General features: G+C 52.0%; 2 protein-coding genes across 2 annotated transcripts in view; one reads left to right on the top strand and one right to left on the bottom strand.

Moving 5' to 3' along the window:
• Window positions 1–38: 38 nt before the first annotated feature.
• DUSP28 (dual specificity phosphatase 28) lies at window positions 39–969 on the bottom strand. The gene is made up of 2 exons (XM_006082994.3): window positions 486–969; window positions 39–317 (listed from the first exon to the last, which is right to left on the bottom strand). Exons 1-2 carry the CDS (start codon window positions 891–893, stop codon window positions 198–200), a joined length of 528 nt encoding a protein of 175 aa, XP_006083056.3. The 5' UTR covers window positions 894–969; the 3' UTR covers window positions 39–197.
• ANKMY1 (ankyrin repeat and MYND domain containing 1) overlaps window positions 509–22,699 on the top strand; it is a 46,715-nt gene continuing 24,524 nt past the window's right edge. The window contains exons 1-11 of the mRNA XM_023743366.1: window positions 509–624; window positions 2,982–3,202; window positions 3,294–3,493; window positions 5,704–5,824; window positions 7,986–8,175; window positions 10,333–10,476; window positions 13,658–14,130; window positions 15,657–15,873; window positions 16,257–16,421; window positions 20,225–20,637; window positions 21,083–21,092. Of these exons, the coding sequence (XP_023599134.1) occupies window positions 5,721–5,824; window positions 7,986–8,175; window positions 10,333–10,476; window positions 13,658–14,130; window positions 15,657–15,873; window positions 16,257–16,421; window positions 20,225–20,637; window positions 21,083–21,092 (1,716 nt within the window). The 5' untranslated portion in view covers window positions 509–624; window positions 2,982–3,202; window positions 3,294–3,493; window positions 5,704–5,720. The remainder of the gene's footprint in view (window positions 625–2,981; window positions 3,203–3,293; window positions 3,494–5,703; window positions 5,825–7,985; window positions 8,176–10,332; window positions 10,477–13,657; window positions 14,131–15,656; window positions 15,874–16,256; window positions 16,422–20,224; window positions 20,638–21,082; window positions 21,093–22,699) is intronic.

Genomic DNA, 22,699 nt, shown 5'->3' with positions numbered 1-22,699 from the left:
TGTAGAACAGGATGTTGTAAAAATTAAGTTACAAAATTTTTATTAAAACATTTCTTACATACCCTTACATTGGCTGGGCCGCAAAAATATTAGTTGTGGGCTGCATGCGGTCTGCGGCCCTGAGTTTGACATGCTTGGATTACACCATCCCAGGAAACTCCCAGTCTGGCTTGGGGGTTGGACTGACCAATCAGGGCTCACTGTGTGGAGGGCTCCGGGGTCAGGCGGGACCTGGACTGCAGGCCCTCCTCGTACTTCTGGAGCTGGGACCAGAAGCCAGGGTTGGGCTCGGCCACGGGGCGGGCGCTCTTCACGGTCTGCAAAGGAGGGGATTAGGTGAAACTCCGCCCAGCACTCGCTATAAAGTCCTCAACCACCCACCACGGGTGGGGGTGGGGGGGTGCCCCGCCCCTGCCAGGAGCCCCGCCCCCTGAGAAGGCTCCCACCCCCGGCTCCGCCCTACCCCACCTGAAGGACCGCCCTACCTGGAAGGCCTGCGCCAGGCTCAGGCCACGGTGCCGCATGAGGTACGCGGTGCAGACGGCGGCCGAGCGGCTGCGGCCATTCTTGCAGTAGACGAGGCAGGCGCCGCCGGCGCGCACTGCGGCCTCCATGGCGGCGCAGGTGGGCTCCAGGTGGGCCAGCAGGTCCTCGGCTGGGTCGTCGAACACGGGCACGCGCAGCTCGGCCACGCCGGGCGCGCGCGGCCCGGGCTGCTGGCGCGAGACGTTAACGCACAGGGTGACGCCCGCGCACGCCAGCAGCTCCGACGCGGCTGCAGTGCGCGCGTTCCCGAGAAAGAGCGAGGGGGCGACGTGCGCCAATGGCGGCTGTGTGGCCGGGGCGCCGCCGAGGCGTTCGGCTCCTCCGGAGTCCATGACGCGCTCAGGCATCTGGCCCGGGGGTCTATTTTGGGAAGTCTGGAGGCTGGCCCGGGTCCTAAAGGTACCCGAGGGCCGCCCGGATCGGTCAGCATCTCGGCTGTGCACGAGCGGGTCCCGCCCACAAGCCCCTGGCCACCTCCTCATTAGTTAGGCCCTGCGGAGCGCCTCCTCTGATTGGCTACGGGTGCTACGTGTGGGCGGAGCTTACCAGCAGACAGGAGAGGCGCGGTTCTAGAATTGGCTGAAGGTCCCTGCGGACCCGAGAGGTTCCGCTGCACCCGGGTCTGACCTGGCGGCGGGCCAGGCGGGCTACCGCGGGGCTCGGGGAGGGGGCGTCTCAAGCTGTGGCTGTTGTGCAGAGGAGCAGGGGGGCCCTGTCACAGATCCTCATCCGCACCTGACCAGTATTCTGAATCTCGTTGTCTTGGTAAATCACCTGGGTTCGTGTATTTTTCTTTTTATCATGTATTCTTAATAACTACTTCCTATAACTGTATTGCGGGCTGAGGTGCCCTTTAGTATAGCTTTATGCTTATTCCTTCTGTTATCTGCTTCCTGATAAGTTGCCCTTTCTAATTTCTGCATTTTATTTCCCTTTATTTATTTTTTAAGATATATTTTTATTGATTTCAGAAAGGAAGAGAGAGATAGGAACATCAATGACGAGTGAATCATTGATCAGCTGCCTCCTGCATGGCCCCCACTGGGGATGGAGCCCACAACCTGGGCATGTGCCCTTGACCAGAATCGAACCCGGGGCCCTTCAGTCTGCAGGCCAACGCTCTATCCACTGAGCCAAACTGGTTAGGGGTATTTCCCTTTTATTGTAAAACATAGTTTATATAAAGCTATTTACCATTAACTTTTCATTTTTTTTAATAAACGGTATTTTTGTTATTTTTCTAAGTTATTAACTTTTGAGACATCCTTGTTAACTTCAAAAAGTTAGTATCATTTAATATCCACACAGTTGCCTCTTCAGTAAGATTCATTAAGAATACCTCTTCAGCCCTAGCTGGTTTGGCTCAGTGGATAGAGCGTCGGCCTTCGGACTGAAGGGTCCCAGGTTCGATTCCAGTCAAGGGCACATTCCTGGGTTGTGGGCTTGATCTCCAGTGGGCGGCATGCAGGAGGCAACCAATCAATGATACTCTCTCATCATTGATGTTTCTATCTCTCTCTCCCTCTCCCTTCCTCTCTGAAATCAATAAAAATAATTAAAAAAAAAAAAAGAATACCTCTTCAAGCCCAGCAAGCGTGGCTCGGTGGTTGAGTGTCGACCTATGAACCAGGAAGTCATCACAGTTGGATTTCCAGTCAGAGCATATGCCCAGGTTGCAGGCTTGATCCCCAGGTGTGGGGAGTGTAGGAAGTGGCCCATCACTGATTTTTCTCATCATTGCTGTTTCTCTCTCTCCCTCTCCCTTCTCTGAAATCAATAGAAATATATTTAAAAAAAGAAAAAGAATACCACCTCTTCAATAGATTTTTCTGATGACCGGTTCCTTTCAGGGAATGGTTTCAGTGAAAAATAACTGACTGCAGTCTTGCATATATTTATTTAATTGCAATTTCAATTTTATTCTAATGATAGTAAAATTTTCTGATTCATCTCCATTGTTTGCCTAAGATTTGCAATCCATTCTACCAGAGATTATTCTCCAGTACCGACCCCCTCCCACCCCCTACCCCATACCTAGTACTGGATGAATCTGACAGAATGAACCTATGTATAATCTCTGGGTGGTCTTGATTCTCTCGGTTCAGCTGCAGCCTCCAAGCACTGGTAACCGTCAGATCTTTGTTACAACCTGGGCCAGCTCCTTTCTGAGCTAAAGACTCAGATACCACTTTGCAGCCAGGTCTTCATTGGCTGCAGGTCCGGACATCTCCCACAAAAGCCCTCCCAGAATCCATTTTCTTCTTCTGCCCTAAGGACAGATGGGCTTTCTTGGGTTGGAGAGGCAATGAAATTCCCATTTTCCCAAGTTCATGGGAGCCAACCAAATAGATTTTCTGTCCCCCAGTTCCAGAAGTGGGTCCTGGTTACCTCTAGCCAATCAGTAAAGCTGTTATCCCATCATTGCTTCATCAAAGGGCTTGGGCTCTCATGAACCGAGGAGGAGAGGAGCATGGAGATCTCCATTTTATCCTTAACACCACAAGGGGAAGGCAGCCCTGGGTGAACGCCACGTTGGGAGAAACCAGATCCTTCATAACATTGTTGGGCCACTGAACCAAACCAAACCTGAGACCTTCCTCTTGGGGCTGTTCGGTTTCCTGAGCCAGCAAATCACCCTTTATTGTTGGAGGATGAGGTGGGTTTTCTGTTCCAAGGCCTCCTACGTGATACGTCACACTCCTCCATCCCATTGAGCTAATGAGTGGGTAACAAGTCTCTGTCTCCAGTCTATTCTCTTCACCTTGATGGCTGTGTTTAGTTTGGACCACCCTCTTCTGGACCTGACACCAGCTTCCTGGGGAGAGCCCTCCTTCCTGCTCCCTTCAACAGCAGTTTGGGAAGCCGAGCAGAGGCACAACGAGCTGTCTGTAAATGTGTTTATGTAAAGAGAAATTCAACTAAAACTTCAAAAGATCCTACAAACCTGGTAAATCCTATCACCTGTTGAGGGTTGAATGGTGGATCCTAAACCCCTGGTACCTGTTAATGACCTTATTTGGAAATAGGGTCTTTGCAGATGTAATGATGTCATACCGGATTAAACCAAATGACTAGTGTCCTTATAGGAGAGGAAGACTTGGAGACACAAACACTGATGAAAGAAAAACTTATGTTGGTTTAAGCCACCCAGTTTGTAATGCTTTGTTACAGCAGCTTTAGGAAACTAATATACTGCCCAATACAAAAGACTAGGCCAGCGGTTCTCAACCTGTGGGTCGAGACTCCTTTGGGGGTCGCCTAAGACCATCGGAAAACATATGTAATTACATATTGTTTTTGTTTTTAATCACTATGCTTTAATTATGTTCAATTTGTTTTTTTTTTTTTAAATATATTTTATTGATTTTTTTACAGAGAGGAAGGGAGAGAGATAGATAGTTAGAAACATCGATGGGAGAGAAACATCGATCAGCTGCCTCCTGCACATCTCCCACTGGGGATGTGCCCGCAACCCAGATACATGCCCTTGACCGGAATCGAACCCGGGACCTTTCAGTCCGCAGGCCGACGCTCTATCCACTGAGCCAAACCGGTTTCGGCAATTATGTTCAATTTGTAACAATGAAAATACATCCTGCATATCAGATATTTACATTATGACTCATAACAGTAGTAAAATTACAGTTATGAAGTAGCAATGAAAATAATTTTATGGTTGGGGGTCACCACAACATGAGGAACTGTATTAAAGGGTCGCGGCATTAGGAAGGTTGAGAACCACTGAACTAGACAGTAGTTTAAAACTACTATTTGTACACACACACCTATTTGTGAAAAATCTGACAGTTTGGTGAGATTGGCCAAACAATTCTAAATCCTAAAATGTGGCCCAAAAAGAGGTGTTCTGGAGACTTCTAACTTGTCAGTCCCAACAGCTAATCCTCTCCCAGTGAGCCCAGGCCTTTACCTCATCTAGTTTCCTCACCAGACCTTGAGCTCCCCCTCTGTGCCCCCCACAAACATTGACTGAGGAAGGAAGCCGGCTTCAGAGCCAGGCAGAGCTCGATCCGATCCGGCGATGGTAGACAAGTTAATTTATCCCTCAGCTGTGCGGCCGTTTCCTCGGGGCCCTCTTCGCGGGGCGTTGGGAGCATTTCGCTCCCTCTCCCCGGGTATGCCCGAGGCCAGAGGCTGACCCAGCGTCCTCTGTTGGACATAGGGGTCAGTGAAGGGTGGAGACCGACTGCCGGCTTCCTGCGGGGGACTCAGACAGAAGGCCAGGAGGGCTGGCGGAGGTGCGGGGGCACGAGGGGAGGGTGTGTGCCCACCGGGCGGGGTTAGAGGGCAGGTACACCCGGCCAGGGATTCCTGTGAAGTCACAGAGGGTCACACCTTGCACCCACCCTTAACGCCCGGGGGCGTGTCCGGGAGAGGCGGGCGCGGGATTGGCCAGGCCAAGAGCTGTAGCGGGCACGTGGGCGGGGAGTGAGGTCGTCTCCAGGGAAACCCGACGCTGTCGGGCTCCAGCACTGAGCCCAGTGGTGACTGGCCAGCGGGTCTGCGCTGCTGGCTGACCTGTTGTGGTCGCTGTGAGCTCACCGAGCCTGGTGCGACCCCGTGGCAGGGGCGCGGTCCGGATCCCGGCGGGGCAGCAGCGAATTGCGGTGAGCCGTGTGTGTGTGTGTGTGTGTGTGTGTGTGTGTGTGTGTGTGTGTTGGGGCGGGGGGTGTCTCCGAGCTCCACTGAGGCGGCGGCGGGGGGCTGCGCGTGGTCCCACGCTCCTGAGGAGGAGCAGAGAGGAAATTTGAGACCCGACTTGCGTGTTAGGCTGTGAGTTAGGGGTTGGGTGGGGGCCATGCACCTGCGCCGGGTCCGCCGCCCTCGCAGCTGGCTCCTGAGGACCCCGGGGAAATGGAGGGCACTCAGCTGGCGCCGACGGACCTCGACACTTGTGGCCGTTGGAGGGTGGCCCCACCGGCCCTTCCTGTGGTTTTCACCCCACGGAAGGGACAGGAGACGCTCGGAGCTCTGGCGAGGATTTCCTGGAGGTTCTAACAGGATGGGTGGCGCGGTGGCCTTGAACCAGGTCCGGTTTGGGGAAGGGGCGGTTCCTCTGAGGCCAGTGGGCGGTGGGCGGTCGGTGGGCACTTACCAGGAGCCCTGAGAGCTACTGTGGGTCTCCGGCTTTGCTTCCAGGTTCATAGACGAGAGACATGGAAGGTGGTTATTCCTCAGACCAGCTGGAGAGGAGAGGCAGCGAGCCTACTCTCAATGAGGATTCAGGGACCTTGGAGAGCTCCATCCTCTTCACCAAAAGGTAGGGAGGTCTGCGGCCCACGCTGAGGACCACACTTAGCTGGGATCCAGCTTTGGGGCAGGTGTTAAGAAATCGCTAAAAGTTATATTATCCCTCAAAAATCTAGTCTCTGGAGAAATAGCAAAACCCCAATGTTGTATCAACAGCCACTGAGGAAAACCACCATAATGGGCGACTGGGCCCCAGAGCCCGATCTTTGCACCTTCCGTCTAGCCTGCCCACGCTGGGCTTGCCTGTCACCTCACAGTCTTAGGGCATTTGCTTTACACCATGGGGGTCCCAGTACCAGGTTGGCATAGCATCTTCACAGGGTGTTGATGTGAGAGCTGACACTTGGTAGGCCAGGTGCTTCTCTCAGAGCGAGGAGAAATCCACCCTCTGACCCCACTGTGTTTGTCCCTTTTATGGACTGAATTGTGTCCCCCACCCCTGAAATTCCTATGTCAAAGCTCTAACCACAATGTGATAATATTAGGAAAGGGGACTTTTGGGAGATATGTGTGGTAATTAGGATTAGGTGAGATCCTGAGGGTGGGGCCCCATGATGGCATTACTGTCCTCACAAGAAGAAGAGACTAACAGCTCCCACTCTCCAGCATTGAAGGCACAGAGAACCGAGTCTTCAGACACCCTGACCTTGGATCTCCAGCTTCCAGAACTGGGAGTAATAAATGCCTGCTGTGTAAGCTGCCCATCTGTGGGTTTGTCACAGCCTCTGAGCAGACTGACATGAGGAAGTAAGGAACTATCTGGTGACAGAGCCAAGTGGTCAAACTCGTGTCCACCTTGCCAGCTGATCATTTCCAGTGACCCTGAAGTGGGTCTTACAGCTGATTGGCTGCAGTATGATTTTCTTATTTAACCTCAAAATCATTTTTATTTATTATTTTAGGGAAATTTTTGAAAATTTGTATTTTTCTTATTTTTACTGTCAGTTATCTTTCCTCCTCATTAATTTTTTTAATTAACAAGTAGTATCTGTGCCATGTAGAAAATGAGAAAATACTGGTATGCTAATTTGCCAGGGCTCTAACAAAGAACCACAGGCAGGTGGCTTAAGCAACAATTTATTGTTCTCAGGTGTGAAGTCCAAGAGGTGTGGGCAGGGTGGTTTTCTTTTAGGGTGTGGGAAGAGTCTGTGGCAGGCCTCTCCCTGAGGCATGCAGATGGCTGTGTTTTCTCTGACTACACGTCACCTCTCTGCAATCCTCTGTGTCCCAACTTCTTTCTTTTATAAGGACAATGGTCACATTTGATTAGGGTCCAAATAAAGTCACAAGGGGTAGGACTCCAACACATTTTAGGGGCTGGGGGCGCAATTCAACCCATAAACACAGGTAAGCAAAAGAACAACAGGAAAGCATATCTGAGCCCCAGACTTCATCATTGTTGCATGTTGGTGTCTATCCTTCTTGGCTTCTTCCTACAGGCGTATAACAACATGGAATAGAAATCCTGTATTTGTAGCAGCCCAGTCCCTCCTTGTTGGGTAGGCTTTAGGCCTCTGTGGCTCATGGCTGGCATTTGAGGGCCATCTGGTGGACGGGGCTCAGAGTCTGAGTGTTCCTACACTGTGTGCAGCCTGACAACAGCATGGGTCTAGACAGATACCCGGATGTAGCATCCCCAAGACAGGCCTTTAGAGGGGGGAGGGAGGCAGAGAGGGGGTGTGTGTGTGCTGGGTGAGGCTGGGTCCACCTTTGAATCAGGATTGTACTTTTAGTTAGCAAGAACAGGAAAGAGGCAAGCCCACCCTGGCACACATTCTCTGCTTCTGCTAAGCGTCCACACACCCCTGCATCTGCCCTTCCTCTGAGGGGTCCATTGCTGCCTCTCGAGTTGTTCTTGGATCATCCCTTGACCCGAAGCTCCCTCTCCTTGCTTAGCCTGTTCCATTGGTCCACCAGTGTCTGCCCAGCTCTGGGTGGATGCTGCACGCCATTACCCTTGTTAGACAGCCTTAGAGTACTTTGCACTTCCTGGGCAATCACTGTACCCTCTCTGCCTCAGTTTCCCTTTATGGAGAATGAGGATACCAACAGCCTTTGCCTTGGGGTTGTTGGGAGGTGCGGTGTGGTAGAGTGCGGTTCTCGGCACACAGTCACTCTGAAGACCTCTGGCCAGTTCGGTTCTTCCCTCTTGCTGCCCTTCATGCCACCAGGAACATTCCAGAGGCCCCGGAGGAGGAGGAGGAGGAGCCCCAGGCCCCCCTTAGGGAGCAGGACCTGAAGGAGACCTACATCCAGCTGGTCCAAGGTGTGCAGGAGTGGCAGGATGGCTGCGTCTACCGAGGGCATTTCGGGCTGGACATGAAGCTGGGGTATGGAGAATTCTCGTGGCCTACGGGTGAGGTAACTGGCTTCCAATGCTTCCTTCCCTCCTGGCCCAGGGCTCAGCCACCAGGGCCCGTCTCTCTTCTTCTGAGAGGGGTGTGATGTGAACTCATGGTCCAGCAACAGAAGGGATGCCAGGCTAACATTGTTCCTATCCAAGAGATGCCTGGAACATGCCCCAAGCTTGGAGGAGCCTCCAGACCTCCTGTGACCAGGACAGTGGCAGGCAGGCAGGGACCTGAGCCCATGCTGAGTTTCTGCCCTTGAGCGGGGGTCACCATGACATTCGTGACTCGAGCACTGACTCCTGTTCAAATTTGTTTCTTAGTTCTTTTTTTTAATATATATTTTTTATTTTGTTTTAATGCTTAAAGTATTACAAAGAGTATTACATATGTCTCCTTTTTTTGTTTCTTAGTTCTTAGCTGATTTCTCTTTTAACTGACATTGTGGTGTGCAGGGGTCAGACTGCCCTCTCACAGTGGTGGGAGGTTTGGGTACATCAACCTGTCCTCCCAATGCCAGGTTCTCCCTGTGAAGGGAGAGCACAGCAGGGGCCTGGCAGGGATCTCTGGGTCCACCAAGCAGATGCTCGTACAGCCACGGAGGCTTGTGAGCCAGAGGCCAGGAGGCAGAGGGTGCGCCACTCTCCAGCAGTTGCCTTGAACACGTTAACTGTATTGAAAGAACAGGACCGAGCACGTCCGCTCTGCTGGTCAGATGAGGCCCTAGGTCTGTGCAGGGCCCGAGGAGGGGTGGATGGAAGCATGGGGACATTGCCCAGTGCTGGGCGTGGTCAGAATCTTCTCATGCTGATAGTTAAATGCCCCACGGTCCTACACGAACAGTGTGCAGCGAAGGTTTTTACTCTTCAGTTGAATGGACTCTGATACTCCCCACGTCATTGTACATATGGAATGATAGTGGAAGGCAGGCGGTCCCCAGCCAAGGGCCTCTCTGCTCATCAGTGTCTGGCCCTGCCAGACTCAGGAGGAGTAACCAGCAGACCCCAAATTAGACCTGGTTGAACTGAAAAGGGCCTGTTGGCTCTTGTAACTGGAAGCCCATCACAGGGGTCCCATAGTCCTCTGTGTGGCTGGGTCCAGGGTTCTAATAACCCACCAGGCCCTTTCTCTCCCTTTTTATAGGGTGGAGGGGGGCAAGACTTATCTTCCACCATCTGGCAAGCCCACAGGGGTGGCATCATGAACTCCTGGAAGAGAAGAAAAACCCCAGCAGGACCCTGGTCTGGCTTGGGGATGGGTCCTGTGGTCAAACCCAAATCAAGGCTAGGATTGGAGTCCTCTGGCTGGCCAGGCATGGTCACATGTGTGGGGGATGAAGGTAGGGTCAGTCCATTGACAAATGAATGGGGAGACATCTCAGTTGCTAGAGGAAAGAAAAGGGACAGGAAGCAGGCAATAGTGCATCCCCTTTGTGCAGAGCACGGACAGTCGACTGAGTGCTGTCCAGCCCGCCTCTAGTGCAGAAGGCAACCGTCTGACACACATGACAGTCGAATCTGGCAATTGGACCTCACATTCTCTGTTCCTTCCGGGGTCCCATTGGAGGGCCGGCTCTGATAGCCCCACCCCTAACACAGACAGAGGCCCCCATCCATGGAGGAGTTTTAAATCAAAGCCACATCCATGTTCTTAGTCAGAGCCCACACCCCTCCCCCTAGGGCCACATGGTGACCCGGAGGCTGGCAGCCCCCCACTCCCTGGGCCAGCCTGCTGTCTGTGAAGCTGAGTGGAGGCCAGACAAGATGAGAGCTGAGCCTAGGCAAGAGCTCCTGAGGGGAGACAGGTTCTGCCTAAACCCAGGGTGGGCACTGACCCCATCATGGCCTCCCCCTTCCTGACTCAGGATGTCTGGGCCGTTCGGACACCTCCCCCCCACTCCCTCACCTGAGCCAGGCAGGAGGGAGCATGGCCATTGGGGGGACTAACCGCCTGGCACCCCCTGTGCCTGATTTGGGTGACTAAGCTCTGTCATGTTGGCCACCAAACTTGAAGAGGACCCTGTGTCCAGGCACCCCTTGAGTTTGTAACCCCATTGGTCCCCATTCATGCTGGCCAGACATGGTGGCTCAGCCGGGAGGGGTCCTGTAGGGGTCTGGGTGGTGAGGGGCAGCTTCTCAGACATGCCTGTCACAGAGCTTTTTGTCCACAGTCCTACCATGGGCAGTTTTACCGGGACCACCGCCATGGCTTCGGCACCTACATGTGGCCAGATGGCTCCAGTTTCACTGGCATGTTTTACCTCAGCTTTCGAGAAGGCTACGGCACTATGTACATGAAGACAAGGCTCTTCCAGGTGAGGGGATGGGGCTCCGGGTGTGGGTGAGGGGCGGGGTCGCTGCATGTGCAGGTGGGAACAGGGCCACCGTAAATCCATTTCTTTACACCCTTCAGGTGGCCAATGATGGTTAATTTTTTTAGTATCTTCATAAACTCATGGATTTTAACATAGTTGATATATTTCAATCCCTTGCTGTTATTATGCTATTTGATACCCAGATTGTCCCACCTTTGGTCAGGGAGAGCCTCTATGGTTCAGCTCTTGCGATTTTGACACAGTTCCTGCAGGTTTGGGTCATTTTCTCGCTTTCTGCGGTGACAAGTAGTTCCAAGTTCCTTCATGCATCTCCCACCCTGGACCAGAATTGACTGTTTGTCTAGGGAGCGTGGTCCCTTTAGTGGGACACAGTGTTTAGGAACCACAGTCTGGGTGTTCGTTACTACCTTGTTGGTGGTTGTTATTTTTAGGCCTTTTCAGTAGTAGATCTAGAAGTACATTTCTTTTCTTTTTTCCTTTTCTTTGTTAATCCTCACCCAAGGCTGTTTTTCCCCCACTGATTTTTAGAGTGGAAGGGAGGGGGAAAGACAGAGAGAGAAAGGACTTGAGAGAGACACATTGATTGGTTGCCCCCTACACATGCCCCAACTGGAGCTGGAGATTGAGCCTGCAACCAAGGTATGTGCCCTTGACCAGAATCGAACCTGCAGCCCTTCAGTCCCAGGGCTGGTGCTCTAACCACTTAGCAAACTGGCTAGGGCAAAAATATATTTCTTGCTGAGAAAAGACATCCCCCATTTCTCCTAATATTTCCAGCTGCAGTGTAGGAGGGTGGGGCTTTCACTCACAGCTCTGCTGCTGTGTCTGCCTACATTTCTCTTGGTCCTAACAATATCAGTTTCTAACTATTAACAAAATTTCTCATTTGCTTTGTCTCATAAAATATCTGTAATGGTTTCAGGATAGCAACATAGCATCACTACCACCATCATGGTTTCTGAAGACAGTTCAAGATTCCTTGGCCTTCCTTTTGTCCCCTGGCCTGTCCCACCAGGGTCAAATCCCATGGAAGGATTCCTTTCTGGGGCCAATCCACCACTGGATATAGAGCCACATTCACGTGTGCTATTTTGCTTTCATGGCTTAAGAGTCTATTGTTAAATCTTGCTTTAATTTAGTTTTGTAATTATGTACAAAACTGCTATTTTCCTAGTCAAATCTAGCAAACAGGTCCACCCAGAGGAGTACGCTTTTCTCTAACATCCTGAACTCTAACATTCTGAACCCCCCCTTGTCATTGCTGATGTTTTATCTTTGCACCTACAAAATTTCAGCAAATATGCATACATATTCCTGCCCCCTCTCCTCAGGGCAGCACATAATCCCTCATTTCTTGCAGTCTTGAGGGAGGGATAGCAGCATGAACATGGCCTCCAGACAGTGCTGAGGTCATGGCCTGCTCACGGATCCTGCCTTGTTTGCTGGTGACCTTTAGAATGATTTCCTAGAAGATTCTTTGCTCAGAAATAAACATTGCGGCCCTGGCTGGTAGCTCAGTGGTTAGAATGTCAACCTGAGGGTGTAGGGTTCAACTCCCAGTCAAGGGCACATACCTCGGTTGCAGGTTCGCTCCCTGCCCCCAGTCAGGGCGTGTACAGGATGCAACCAATTGATGTGTCACATCAATGTTTCTCTCTCTTTCCCTCCCTCCCGCCTTCCCTTCCCTGCAAAAGCAATGGAAAAAATATCCTTAGGTGAGGATTAACAAAAAATAAGAATTAAAAAAAAGTAAACAATGTGGACACTGAGAAAGCAGATGGTAAGTAGGGCTAAGTAGGGCTCCTGGTGGCTAACTGGGCTCAAATTTAAAAATACACACAACAAAGCAGAGCCTAGCAGCCATTTCTACACAGAAGCTTCTCATGCAAACTGCACTTCAGGGAGAGCCTCTACACTGAATGCCTGCCTGCACTGTCTCTGCCATCTGAGCCAGCCCTTATAGAGGAGTCCTGGAATCCTATTTCAACCAGTAGGACCGAGGCTTTCCCCATTCAAATGGAGCAGTGCAGCTATATCCCCATCAACATCTTCGCTGACCAATCAGAGCAGCTCCATTCTGTCCAATCAGGAAAGTGCCTTTTGAACCAATCAAAGTGCAAGCAATTGGGAGTCCTTATTTGCAAGAGGACAGACCAATCAGGGGCCAAGGGCAGGGACTTCTGTCTATAAAAGCCAAGTCCCCTCTACCTCTGGGAAGCACTTCCCCTTTCCACCAAAGAATGAGTTTTCCTGGCCTGCTTGGAACAGAGCAGATCACAGCCTGAATAAAGTGTCCTTCTTCTTTGCACCCCAAATTTGGGATTCCTGTTGTCCTTGAATGGGCACCAGTGACCATTGGCTGACAACACATACCAAAAACAGAAAATTTAAAACCTGCAAGAAGTAGCATCTGCGGATACACCTTCCTTATTTAACCATCGGGTGATTGGCAGAGCCTACATTTGTGATTATAGCTCTGATGACAAGATACTTCCTCATAAAAATTCCTCTGCCCTCCCACAGCCTCCAGGCATCCATCAGCGCCATCGCAGGATAGATCAGGTCCCTGGGAACTGAGTGTTTCTCTGCGTGCCCCGCAGGGAACTGTGCGGCCAGGCTCCCTTGTCCTGGGGGCTGTATTGTCACTCATAGTTTCTCATCTGTTCTTCCTGGCTGTTCCGACTCCATACCTGGTGGAAGCATCCAGAAAGGCCCAGGAATTGCTGCATTCTGCCAGATTTATGGGCAGCAAGGATCAGCTCCTCCTCCTCCTTATTCACACCTGCTGGGGTCTGTCTGACCCGGAGCCTGGCGCCTCACCCACACGCTGCTGGAGCACCTGGGCTGGGCCCCCAGTGTTAGAGCTGCAGGGGGTTCCCTGAAATGGACCCCTCCTGACATCCCACACACACCTCCACCTTGAGACCCCTCATGTCCCCACTTTCTGAGGAAAGACCCGTCTGCCCCTGACCACACATCCTCCACCGAGGTGTCTGTGTTCACACATTTGCTGTAGGTCCCTGTACCTGGGACATGGGAAGCCTCAATGGAGATTTGTTGAGGAAATGAAGACATTTCTTCTTTTGATTTTAAGAAACTGGTGGCAGAGTCTACAGCCCTGCTGAGTCCTCCCTCTGCCCTGGCGGGACTTGCTTTTCAGGGGCTGTACAAAGCAGACGAGCGGTTTGGGCCGGGCATCGAGACCTACCCCGACGGCAGCCAGGAAGTGGGGCTGTGGTTCCGGGAGCACCTGATCAAGCTGTGCACGGAAATACCCTGCAGCGTCTCCATCAGCAGTTACCCCGAGTTCCAGGGCTTCCTCACGCACTCCCCCGCCAGAATCAGCCTCTCTGAGGAGGAGACCATGCACTGGGACCTGCAGGAGGAGCGGGACCCGTTTTTCTACAACTACAAGCAGTTCCTGCTGAACGACGACCTGACTCTGCCCCCGGATGTGTACCTCTACTCCACCGACAACACCCACATGCCCATTACCCGCTCTTTCCGAAGAGACTTGGACTCCCGGATCTTCCTGCATGATATTCCTCCATTTGTTGAGGACGGAGAACCGTGGTTCATCAAAAATGAGACCCCTTTGATGGTCAAAATCCAAAAACACACTTACAAGTTCAGGTAATCAGGGCTGCCATTCGGCGATGTCCGGGGGTCCGCTCCTGCTGCCCTGATGGCCCTGGCGCCTCGGGTATTTGTCAGGTTGATGTAAATAGGCTTCTTTTTTTAACGGATTGGCACAGCCCAATGCTGAGTGGGAGGGAAGGCCGGTGCCAGGGCTTGTGGGCTGGGACATGCCTGGGAGGGCTGTGGGGGTGGGGGATCTGCTGGCCGACTCCGGGGGAGTCTGCTTAGTGAGAGTGGAGCCAGGGCATGGAAGAGGGTGAACTCCTGATCCCATGGGGCTGAGTCACATCCTGGTGCTGGGACCTTGTGCATGTTTCCTCTGTATAGGTCAGAGCTAGTGCCCCACATCTGCGGACCTGCACAGGGTCCGGCCTGTGATTAGATGGTCAAGTCTCTGCACAAGGTCCACACAAAGAGAAGGGACTGTTATTACCATGATGTCTTAATATGGATCTGGCCAGACAGTCAAGGATGGGGGAGCAGGGCAAGAGTGGGCTGGGGGCTGGCCAGGCCTCTGGCTTCTCCAAAGATAGCCGCTGGTCTCCAAAGGCTCCCCCACCCCACAGCCCTGCCATAGTTAGCAGCACCAAAGGGAAACTGATTTCTTAAGTAAAATTTTCAATATTCTAATCCCTTTCTTAAATTTTGTCTTCAGATATCACTAAACTGTTTTAGAATGCATGTTTGTGAGCACAAGCGGCTACTTACGCACCCATTCATGCACCCATCCATCCATCCATCCATCCATCTGTCCATCCATCTAACCATTCAGCCACTCATCCATCCATCCACCCACTCATTTACCCACTCATCCATCCATCCATCCATCCATCCATCCATCCATCCATATTCATCCATCCATTCTTGTACCCATCCATCCATCCATTCATCCATCCATCTGTCCATCCATCCACCCACTCATCCATCCATTCATCCATCCATCCATCCATCCATCCATCCATCCATCCATCCATATTCATCCATCCATCCATGCACCCATCCATTCATTTATATCCATCAACACATCCACCCATCTATTTGCTTCTTCACCTATTGATGCATCGATTCATCCATCATGCAAATATCAGCTGAGCCCGTAGTCAGTCTTTGAAGACTATTGGGTACAGAAGCTACCATAAAACCACAGGTTCTTGACTGTGCACACAGGCTTCAGTGTGTGTGGTAAATGGATCGTGGGACTTGCATGTTCTCTACTCAAATAGGAACGCAAAAGGGCAGAGGTGGGATGTGGTTGCTTGGTGCTGAGTGCCAGACCTGTGTGTGTGTGCTCCTTGTAGCCACTGCCACCCAGGGCAGATGCTTAGCCTGAGCATCTTCACCTGCAGGCAGTGTGTCCCGCCACTGTGCCACATCCATGCTGACTGTGGCTGACGGGGAGGGGAAGTAGGAAGGCTGGGCAGTTCTGGGCCCTGGAAGGAGGAGAGGCCGTGTGGGAAGGAGGGCTCAGGACGGCCCCTTCGGTGGCGGCATTGGGTCCACTGAAACTCCTGTGTTGCCAGGAACAAGAAGGAGCACTCCAGCTGGAACATGGGCGCCATCCTGGAGGGGGATCGGAGTGGCTTTGCATGCCGTGGCCCCAAGGAGCGGCTTGCCAAGGAGATGATCCTGAAGGCCGAGGAAGGGAACTACGACTGGATTTATGGGATCCTGAGGGACAACCTTGCCAGTCCCGACGTGGCCGACGCACGGGGCTACACGGTGCTCGCTGCAGCCGCAGTGAGCATCCCTCCCTCCCATGCTGTGTCTGCTGCAGGGTTGCCCTGCAGGGGCACTGACCCCTGAGGTCCCTGGTGATGGCACCCTCGAGTGGGTGGGGGACATTCCCTCTCCGTTCGGTGAAGCTGCAGTCCTCCCAGACTCGAAGTGGGACGTATGGGGTCAAGTGGAAAGGGTGAGGGCACATGCCTTGGTCACATGTCTTGGTCACATGTTTGATGCCCCTTGCCCAGCCCAAGCAAGAGCTCAGGTCTCTGTCTCGGAGTTCAGGCTGGCGTGAGGCCTCACTCGGGAAAGCTGTGTCCCACGTGAGCATCAGATGCCCGTCTCGCCCCTGGCTGAGGGAGCCTGCTGTCCTTGTGAGACCAGCCTTCTTCCTCCAGATTCACTGTCACATTAACATTATCAATCTGCTGCTGGACAACGGTGCTGATGTGAACAAGTGCACGGATGAGGGCCTCACGCCTCTCAACATGTGCTTCCTCCTCTACTACCCAGCCACGTCCTTCAGGCCCAACATCGCCGAGAGGACGGTGCCCGAGCCCCAGGTCAGCCATGGGCCCCACCGGCCTGGCTCAGTGTCCACCGTCCACCTACCCCCTTCCCTCCGCTCCCATTTGCCACCGTCACCTCTCTGTCTTCCCAGCTGCCCACCAGCTTCCCCTCCCCACACGGACCAGGTTCAGATGGGTGAGAAGACCATAAGGCCCGCGGCCGGGAAGCAGGGACAGAGCCTGCACACTCGCTAGGGTGTTCAGAGCTTGCTGCCCGAACTCTGAGGGACGTGTCCTTACAGCCACATACACAGCAGCTGGGGCCCTGAGACCCCTCTCATGGTCCTCCTCTTATAGGTGGTGCTGTCTGAATGCGCTAGTTTGAGCTCCTGCTTCCGGTTTTTGTGGGTGACAGTTTGATCAATGGTGATGCGTTTATGACGGCGACACCCACACAGCCCAGGTGTGAGTGGGTCATACCATCTAGGTCTGTGTAGGTGCCTCTGTGGTGGTGGCACAGCGATGAAATCCCCATAGTTAAGTTGTGGGTGCCCATGCCCAGAAATGGGTCATGGGACAGCCCGTGTTTAATTTGTTGTGGAACCTCTGATTCCTTTCTGCTTGTCGGCATTTCTCCCCCATTTCAGCCCAGACTCAAGGACAAGTGGCAGTGGAGGGGCCAGTTCTCTGCGGTGTAGGCAGACCTGGTGTCCACATCTCCTGAGCAGGGGCAGTGGGGCCACACCCACAGAGGGAGGTCCCCACCCCTAGGAGCAGACCCCGGGCCCTGATTGTCAGCCATGAGAGGTGGACTGAGCCCGACAGCCACGAAGAAAGCCTTGGGAGGGGCTGAGGGCTTCTTCCTGTTGTGGTCCTGGGCCTCGTGTGTGGTGCTGGTGAAGTTAATCTGGAAAATGTCCCTGTGGCCCGACGAGTCTGTATTCATCCCTCGTCTCCTCCCAGTCTCTTCAAGCTTTTTCTCCGGAAAAGGCGTTTACTCAGCCCATCCTGTGTCCCCCACAGACAGAGTTCTTCAGGTGACCAGATGCTCTCTCTAACTCTGCTTCTCAAGTTCAAGTCCTGCATGGGAGCTCAGAGGCCACCAGCCCAACCTGGTTGTGAGAGGCGTGTGTGGGGAGGAGCCCAGAGCCACTGCCCGGGAGGTCCAGTGTGCAGCAGGCAGGAGACAGAGGCCTCCCACCCAGGTGGCCTTAGGCTTCTGTCCGGAGGGCCTGCCTGTGGTCCCTGATGTGTCAGGAGACACGCTCAGCCTCTGGGCCTCCTCAGTTCCTCTGTGCTCGCTCTGAAGGGCACCGTGGTCAGGCTGTTTGCAGACACTCTGTGACCAGCAGTCAGGACTGAGGAGAACGCAGGCCAAAAACCAGAAGTGAGGGTTTGGAAGCCAAAGCTGTCCTTTCTGCTTTGTTTTTACAGCAGCATTAGTTTATGTCTCATGGGTGTGTATCCTCAGTTTTTCTAGGTCAGAAGTTGTTCACTACAATAACGACTGACTTTCAAGGTCAAAAGTGATCTCATGAACAGAGGTGGTGGTGATTCTTGTTCTCGTGCCGAGTCGCCTTCAGTGGCAGCCTCTCAGACAGACAGGGTTGCTTGGTCCCCACAGTCACTCCAGGGGGTGTGGGCACAGGAGAGTCTGGAGTTGGCAGAGGAAGGAGCAGTGGGGACGGGCTGAGCATCCTCAGGGACCTGGTACCTAGAGGCGACCTCATACACTCAGAGTAAATTAATTCTTGATGAAGGAATTGGGCCCATAATGCCTTTTAATTCTATTCTTTAAATTCTTGTAAAAATCACTCCCTTATTTTGTTTTTAAACTTTTATTCTGAAGAATATTAGATAACCACAAAAGAACACAGTGCAATGAACTTCTATGGATCTGTCATCCAGATGAAAGTCCCTGACATGTGGCTCATCTTCCCTCGTCCATGCTCCCTGGCCTGACGCCCTAGCTGGTGTCACATTAGAGTAGGTTACCCACAGATGGCTTCAGCCATAAAGACTTCCCTATGTGTCTCCACCAGCTAAAGACACATCTTCTCTCTGTCTTTTTAACACAACAACAAGCATTGTTATCCCAGCTTTAAAAATCAAGTGAATTTTCTAATGTCCTCTGATACCATCATGTTCAGTTTCCCCAGTTCTCTCATGAAGACGCCCGAGAATGGACTTACAGGTTCGCTTGCTGCATGTGGTTGGTGAAGGTTTGTGCCTCCCTGTCTCCCAGCTGGCTGTTTTTCCTCTCTGTGGGGTTAGGCTCCTTTTTGACCCCTGCACTGCCCCCAAGGACAGTGGCTCACAAACGTGAGTGAATGTGGAGCCACCTGGAGCAGGATTGTCCTTGTAGGTGGCGCTGTGGGAACGTGGCCATGTTAACCTTTATGCACTGTTGCAGCTGGTTTGCATCGCAGGGCTCGAGTCAAGACAGACTCCTAGGCCTCCAAACCTCAAGTATTTACAGAAAAGAATAATCACAGGTGGCTGGGCCCCACCCCCAGCATCTCTGCCTCAGTGGGTGTGGGGTGGGACCCGGGAATGTGCATTGTTGGCAATGCTGATGCTGGTCTGGGGTCTGTCCTTGGAGAAGGCAGCCTCTGAAGCCCAGATGAAGAACAGTGTCACCTCACAGAAACACACTGAGCTACAGCGGGAGCCCCGTGTATGATTTTAAAATTTTCTAGAAGCCACACGGAAATGTTAAAGATGGAATTACTTTTATTAACATGCTTCATCTAATCTAATGTATCCATGACCTATCACTTCTATGGACCCTGATAAAGAAGATATCTACTAAGAAGGGCTCCTGGTGGCTAACTGGGCTCAAACTAAAAACCAACCAAACAAACAAAATCAGAGCCTGGCAGCTATTTCCAAACAGGGTCCTGCATACAAACTGCACGTCAGATAGAAGCCTTCACTCCCCTACCTGCCTCTGCTCCGTCTCTGCCATCTGAGCCAGCCCTTACAGAGGAGTTCCTGGAATCCTATTTCAACCAACAGGACGGAGGCTATTCCAATCCAATCAGAGCTGTATTAATCTTCTGTGTGTCCCCTCCCCCGCCCCTGTCATCTTCACTGACCAATCAGAGCAGTTTATTTCTGACCCATCAAGACAGTGTCTTTTGGACCAATCAGATTGCAAGGATTTGGAGTCCTCATTTGCATGAAGATGGATCAGTCAGGGATCAGAGGCAGGGACTCCTGTCTCTCTATAAGCCAACTCCCCTCTGGTTTGGAGAACACACTTTCCCTTTCCATTAGAGCAGCGGTCGCCAACCAGTGGTCCGCAGACCACTGGTGGTCCGTGAGGTCCGAAAGGTTGGCGACCACGGCACTAGAGAATGAAGACTGACTGCATTTCCTTGGCTTAGGCTTCATAGTGGTGGTTTTTCCACAGCCGTGCTGTATCACTATTGAGCTGTTTGCTCTGAATAAAGTTTTCTTCACCCCACTCCAAATTGGGGATTCCTATTGGAGGTGAATTGGTGCCACTGACCCTTGGTTGACACTTCAGTGTGTAGCCAGTGAGGAGACACTTTATGGTCTCATTCTGATATCTTCACACTTACATGTGCCTGGTGTTGGAAGGGTCTTGCTCGGTGTGCTGTGACTATGCGTGGCTAGTGGATGCTGTATGGCTCAGGTATGTGTGAGGGGCCTCCAAGGCGTTTGCTGCCTCTGTGGGTTTTAGGGAAGGCACGTGGGCACTGCTGTCTCAGCACTGTCAGCCCAAGTCCTGTGAAGGCCGCTCTCGGTCATGCGCACAGATCCTTGGGAAAGAAGGTGTTTAATGGAGTTGCCATGCTAATCTTTTTCCTTCTAATGATGTGTTTTTTTAGTGCTTTCCAAAGGAAATTCAAAAACTCTCAGTTAGTCACTACTCCTCCTTCGCATTCCATGACTCAGACTCAATCTACAATGATGACTTGGTACCCATCTCAGAGAGCCCCAAGTCCAGCGTCTGGAGGGACAGCCCCCAGAAGTGGGAGTCCACATTGCCGAGGGGCAGTGTCAGCATCAGCGACCAGGGCCAGGAGCTGGAAGATGTGTTGGAGAGCTTGGACCGGTGCACACCGTGCAGCAGCACCGAGACCAACTTTGAGTCTAACCACTGCGTGCAGAACTACTCCATCAGGTTGTCATGGAATATGCTGGAGAAGAGTGCCAGGGCTTACAGCATGCTCAAGGTGCCCTCCCCTGAGGCCATCTCTGACAAAGGAACCATGAGGCAGATGGCATGGACCATGACCAAGTAGGTGGCTGGTGTGTGAGCAGCAGGGCCGAGGGTCACAGTCAGGGTGAGTCACAGGGTCAGCATCACTTTCCTGCTCCCCTGGGAGGGGATGTTTTCTAGTGCCTGTGCCTTATCTCTAAGGGTCTTGGGGCGGGGGACTTCTCTGGAGGCTTGGCACTGGGGGCCTGGCTATGGCTTCTGAGGGACAGGCAGGAGGGAGTCCAGGAGTGTGTCCTAGACTGGCACATGGGCAGTGGGCACCACACAGGGGTTCACACACTATCACCTCCATACACTCAGCATGGATGTACCCTGCCCCCCTCCTCACAGTCTAGACCAGTGGTTCTCAAATTGTGTCCCATGTCCCCTGGAGTGTCTCAGACCCTTCAGGGTTGAAATGATTCTCATAGTAATCCTAAGTCTGTGTGATAGTCGTGTGACTTGTGTGACACTTGTGTGACAGTTGTGACATGGTCAGGTGACAGTTGTGTGACATTTCTTCACCTATGCAACACATGCACAATAGAATGCTGGTTTCACTTAGAATTGCACTTGCTGACACCACAGAAATGACTGATTTATTACATCATTTAAAAAAATATTTTTATTGATTTCAGAGAGGAAGGGAGAGGAAGAGAAAGATAGAAACATAATGAAGAGAGGGAATCATTGATTGGCTGCCTCCTGCACATTGGACTGAGCCTACAACCCAGGCATTTGCCCTTGACCAGAATTGAATCTTGGACCCTTCGGTCTGGAGGCCGACGCTCTATCCACTGAGCCAAATCGGCTAGGGCTGATTTATTACATCTTGACTGTGAGCCCATGCCTCTTAACATTCTGTGTGACAAGGTGGGGAGGATGCCTGAAGCACATCTGCCTCAAACCACAGTTGGAAGGTTTTGGAGGGAAAGCACTTCAATGACTTGAGTGGCATACAGGCACCAGCCCTCCCCATGGCCACCGTGTTTAGTTGACAGCATGATTGGCTGGCACATGGCGATCATTCACTCTCTTAACAGTTAGCTTTCGCTTTAAGGACAGTTGACACTGTTGACAGTGATGACATCCCAGCTTTGAAGTGGGAATTAGAATTTTGGAGCATTTGCATGCACCACATATTGTTCATGACACATGTCCACCTGGGGACGATCTCAGTGAGGCAGTCTGTCTACATGACCAAGTCCCGACATCACAGGAGCACTCGGAGGATCCCTCTGGGGGGTTCTGGTGCAGCTAGATACATATTCTCCACAAAAATATTTCATGTTAATATGCAATGGCTTTGTTATTGTTACTTTTTAAATGTATTAGTGAGGATTTAAAAAATTCTCAGTTTTAATGTGTAATACATTAGACATGGATGAATAGAATCCACATAAACAAAATCTCTTTGGAGTCCTCAGAGAATTTTAAGAGTGGAAAGGGGTCCTGAGAGCAGGAAGTTTGAGAACCACTGCTTTAGAGTGACCTGGTCTCTCTACTGTCCTCCTGCCCACCCCACCCTGGTTCTGTGCTGCCCATGCCCTCCGCCATTCTCACCACCGGCTCAGCTCCTCATCACAGCCATTCTCCTCCCTGCCCTTCTCCTTGCCCAGCAGTGCTGCTGTCCAAGCCCACCCAGCTGGGCCCCCCAAGCCCAGGTCTCAGCCCATCTTCCCTCCATAAGAGATGCGTGTGTGTGTGTCAGTATGTGTATGTGGTGTGATATGTATGTGTGTGTGTGTATGGTATGTGTCAATGTGTGTATGTGGTATGGTATGTTTTTTTGTATATATGTGTGTGTGTGTCAGTGTGTGTATGTGGTGTGATATGTATTTGTGTGTGCGCGTGTGTGTGTGCGTGTGTGTGGTATGTGTCAGTGTGTGTATGTGATGTGGTATGTATTTGTGTGTGCGCGTGTGTGTGTGCGTGTGTGTGGTATGTGTCAGTGTGTATGCATGTGTGTCTGTGTGTCTGTGGTGCGGTATGTTTTTGTGTATGTGTGCGTGTGGTATGTGTCAGTGTGTGTATGTAGTGTGGTATGTATATTGTGTGGTTGTAGTATGTATCAGTGTGTATATGTGGTGTGGTGTGTGTG

This window comes from Myotis lucifugus, unplaced genomic scaffold (assembly GCF_000147115.1).
Source record: "Myotis lucifugus unplaced genomic scaffold, Myoluc2.0 scaffold_5, whole genome shotgun sequence".
NCBI classification, from domain to species: domain Eukaryota; kingdom Metazoa; phylum Chordata; class Mammalia; order Chiroptera; family Vespertilionidae; genus Myotis; species Myotis lucifugus.
The sequence above is the reverse complement of the archived record's forward strand: the minus strand, read 5'-3'. Positions and strand labels throughout refer to the sequence as shown.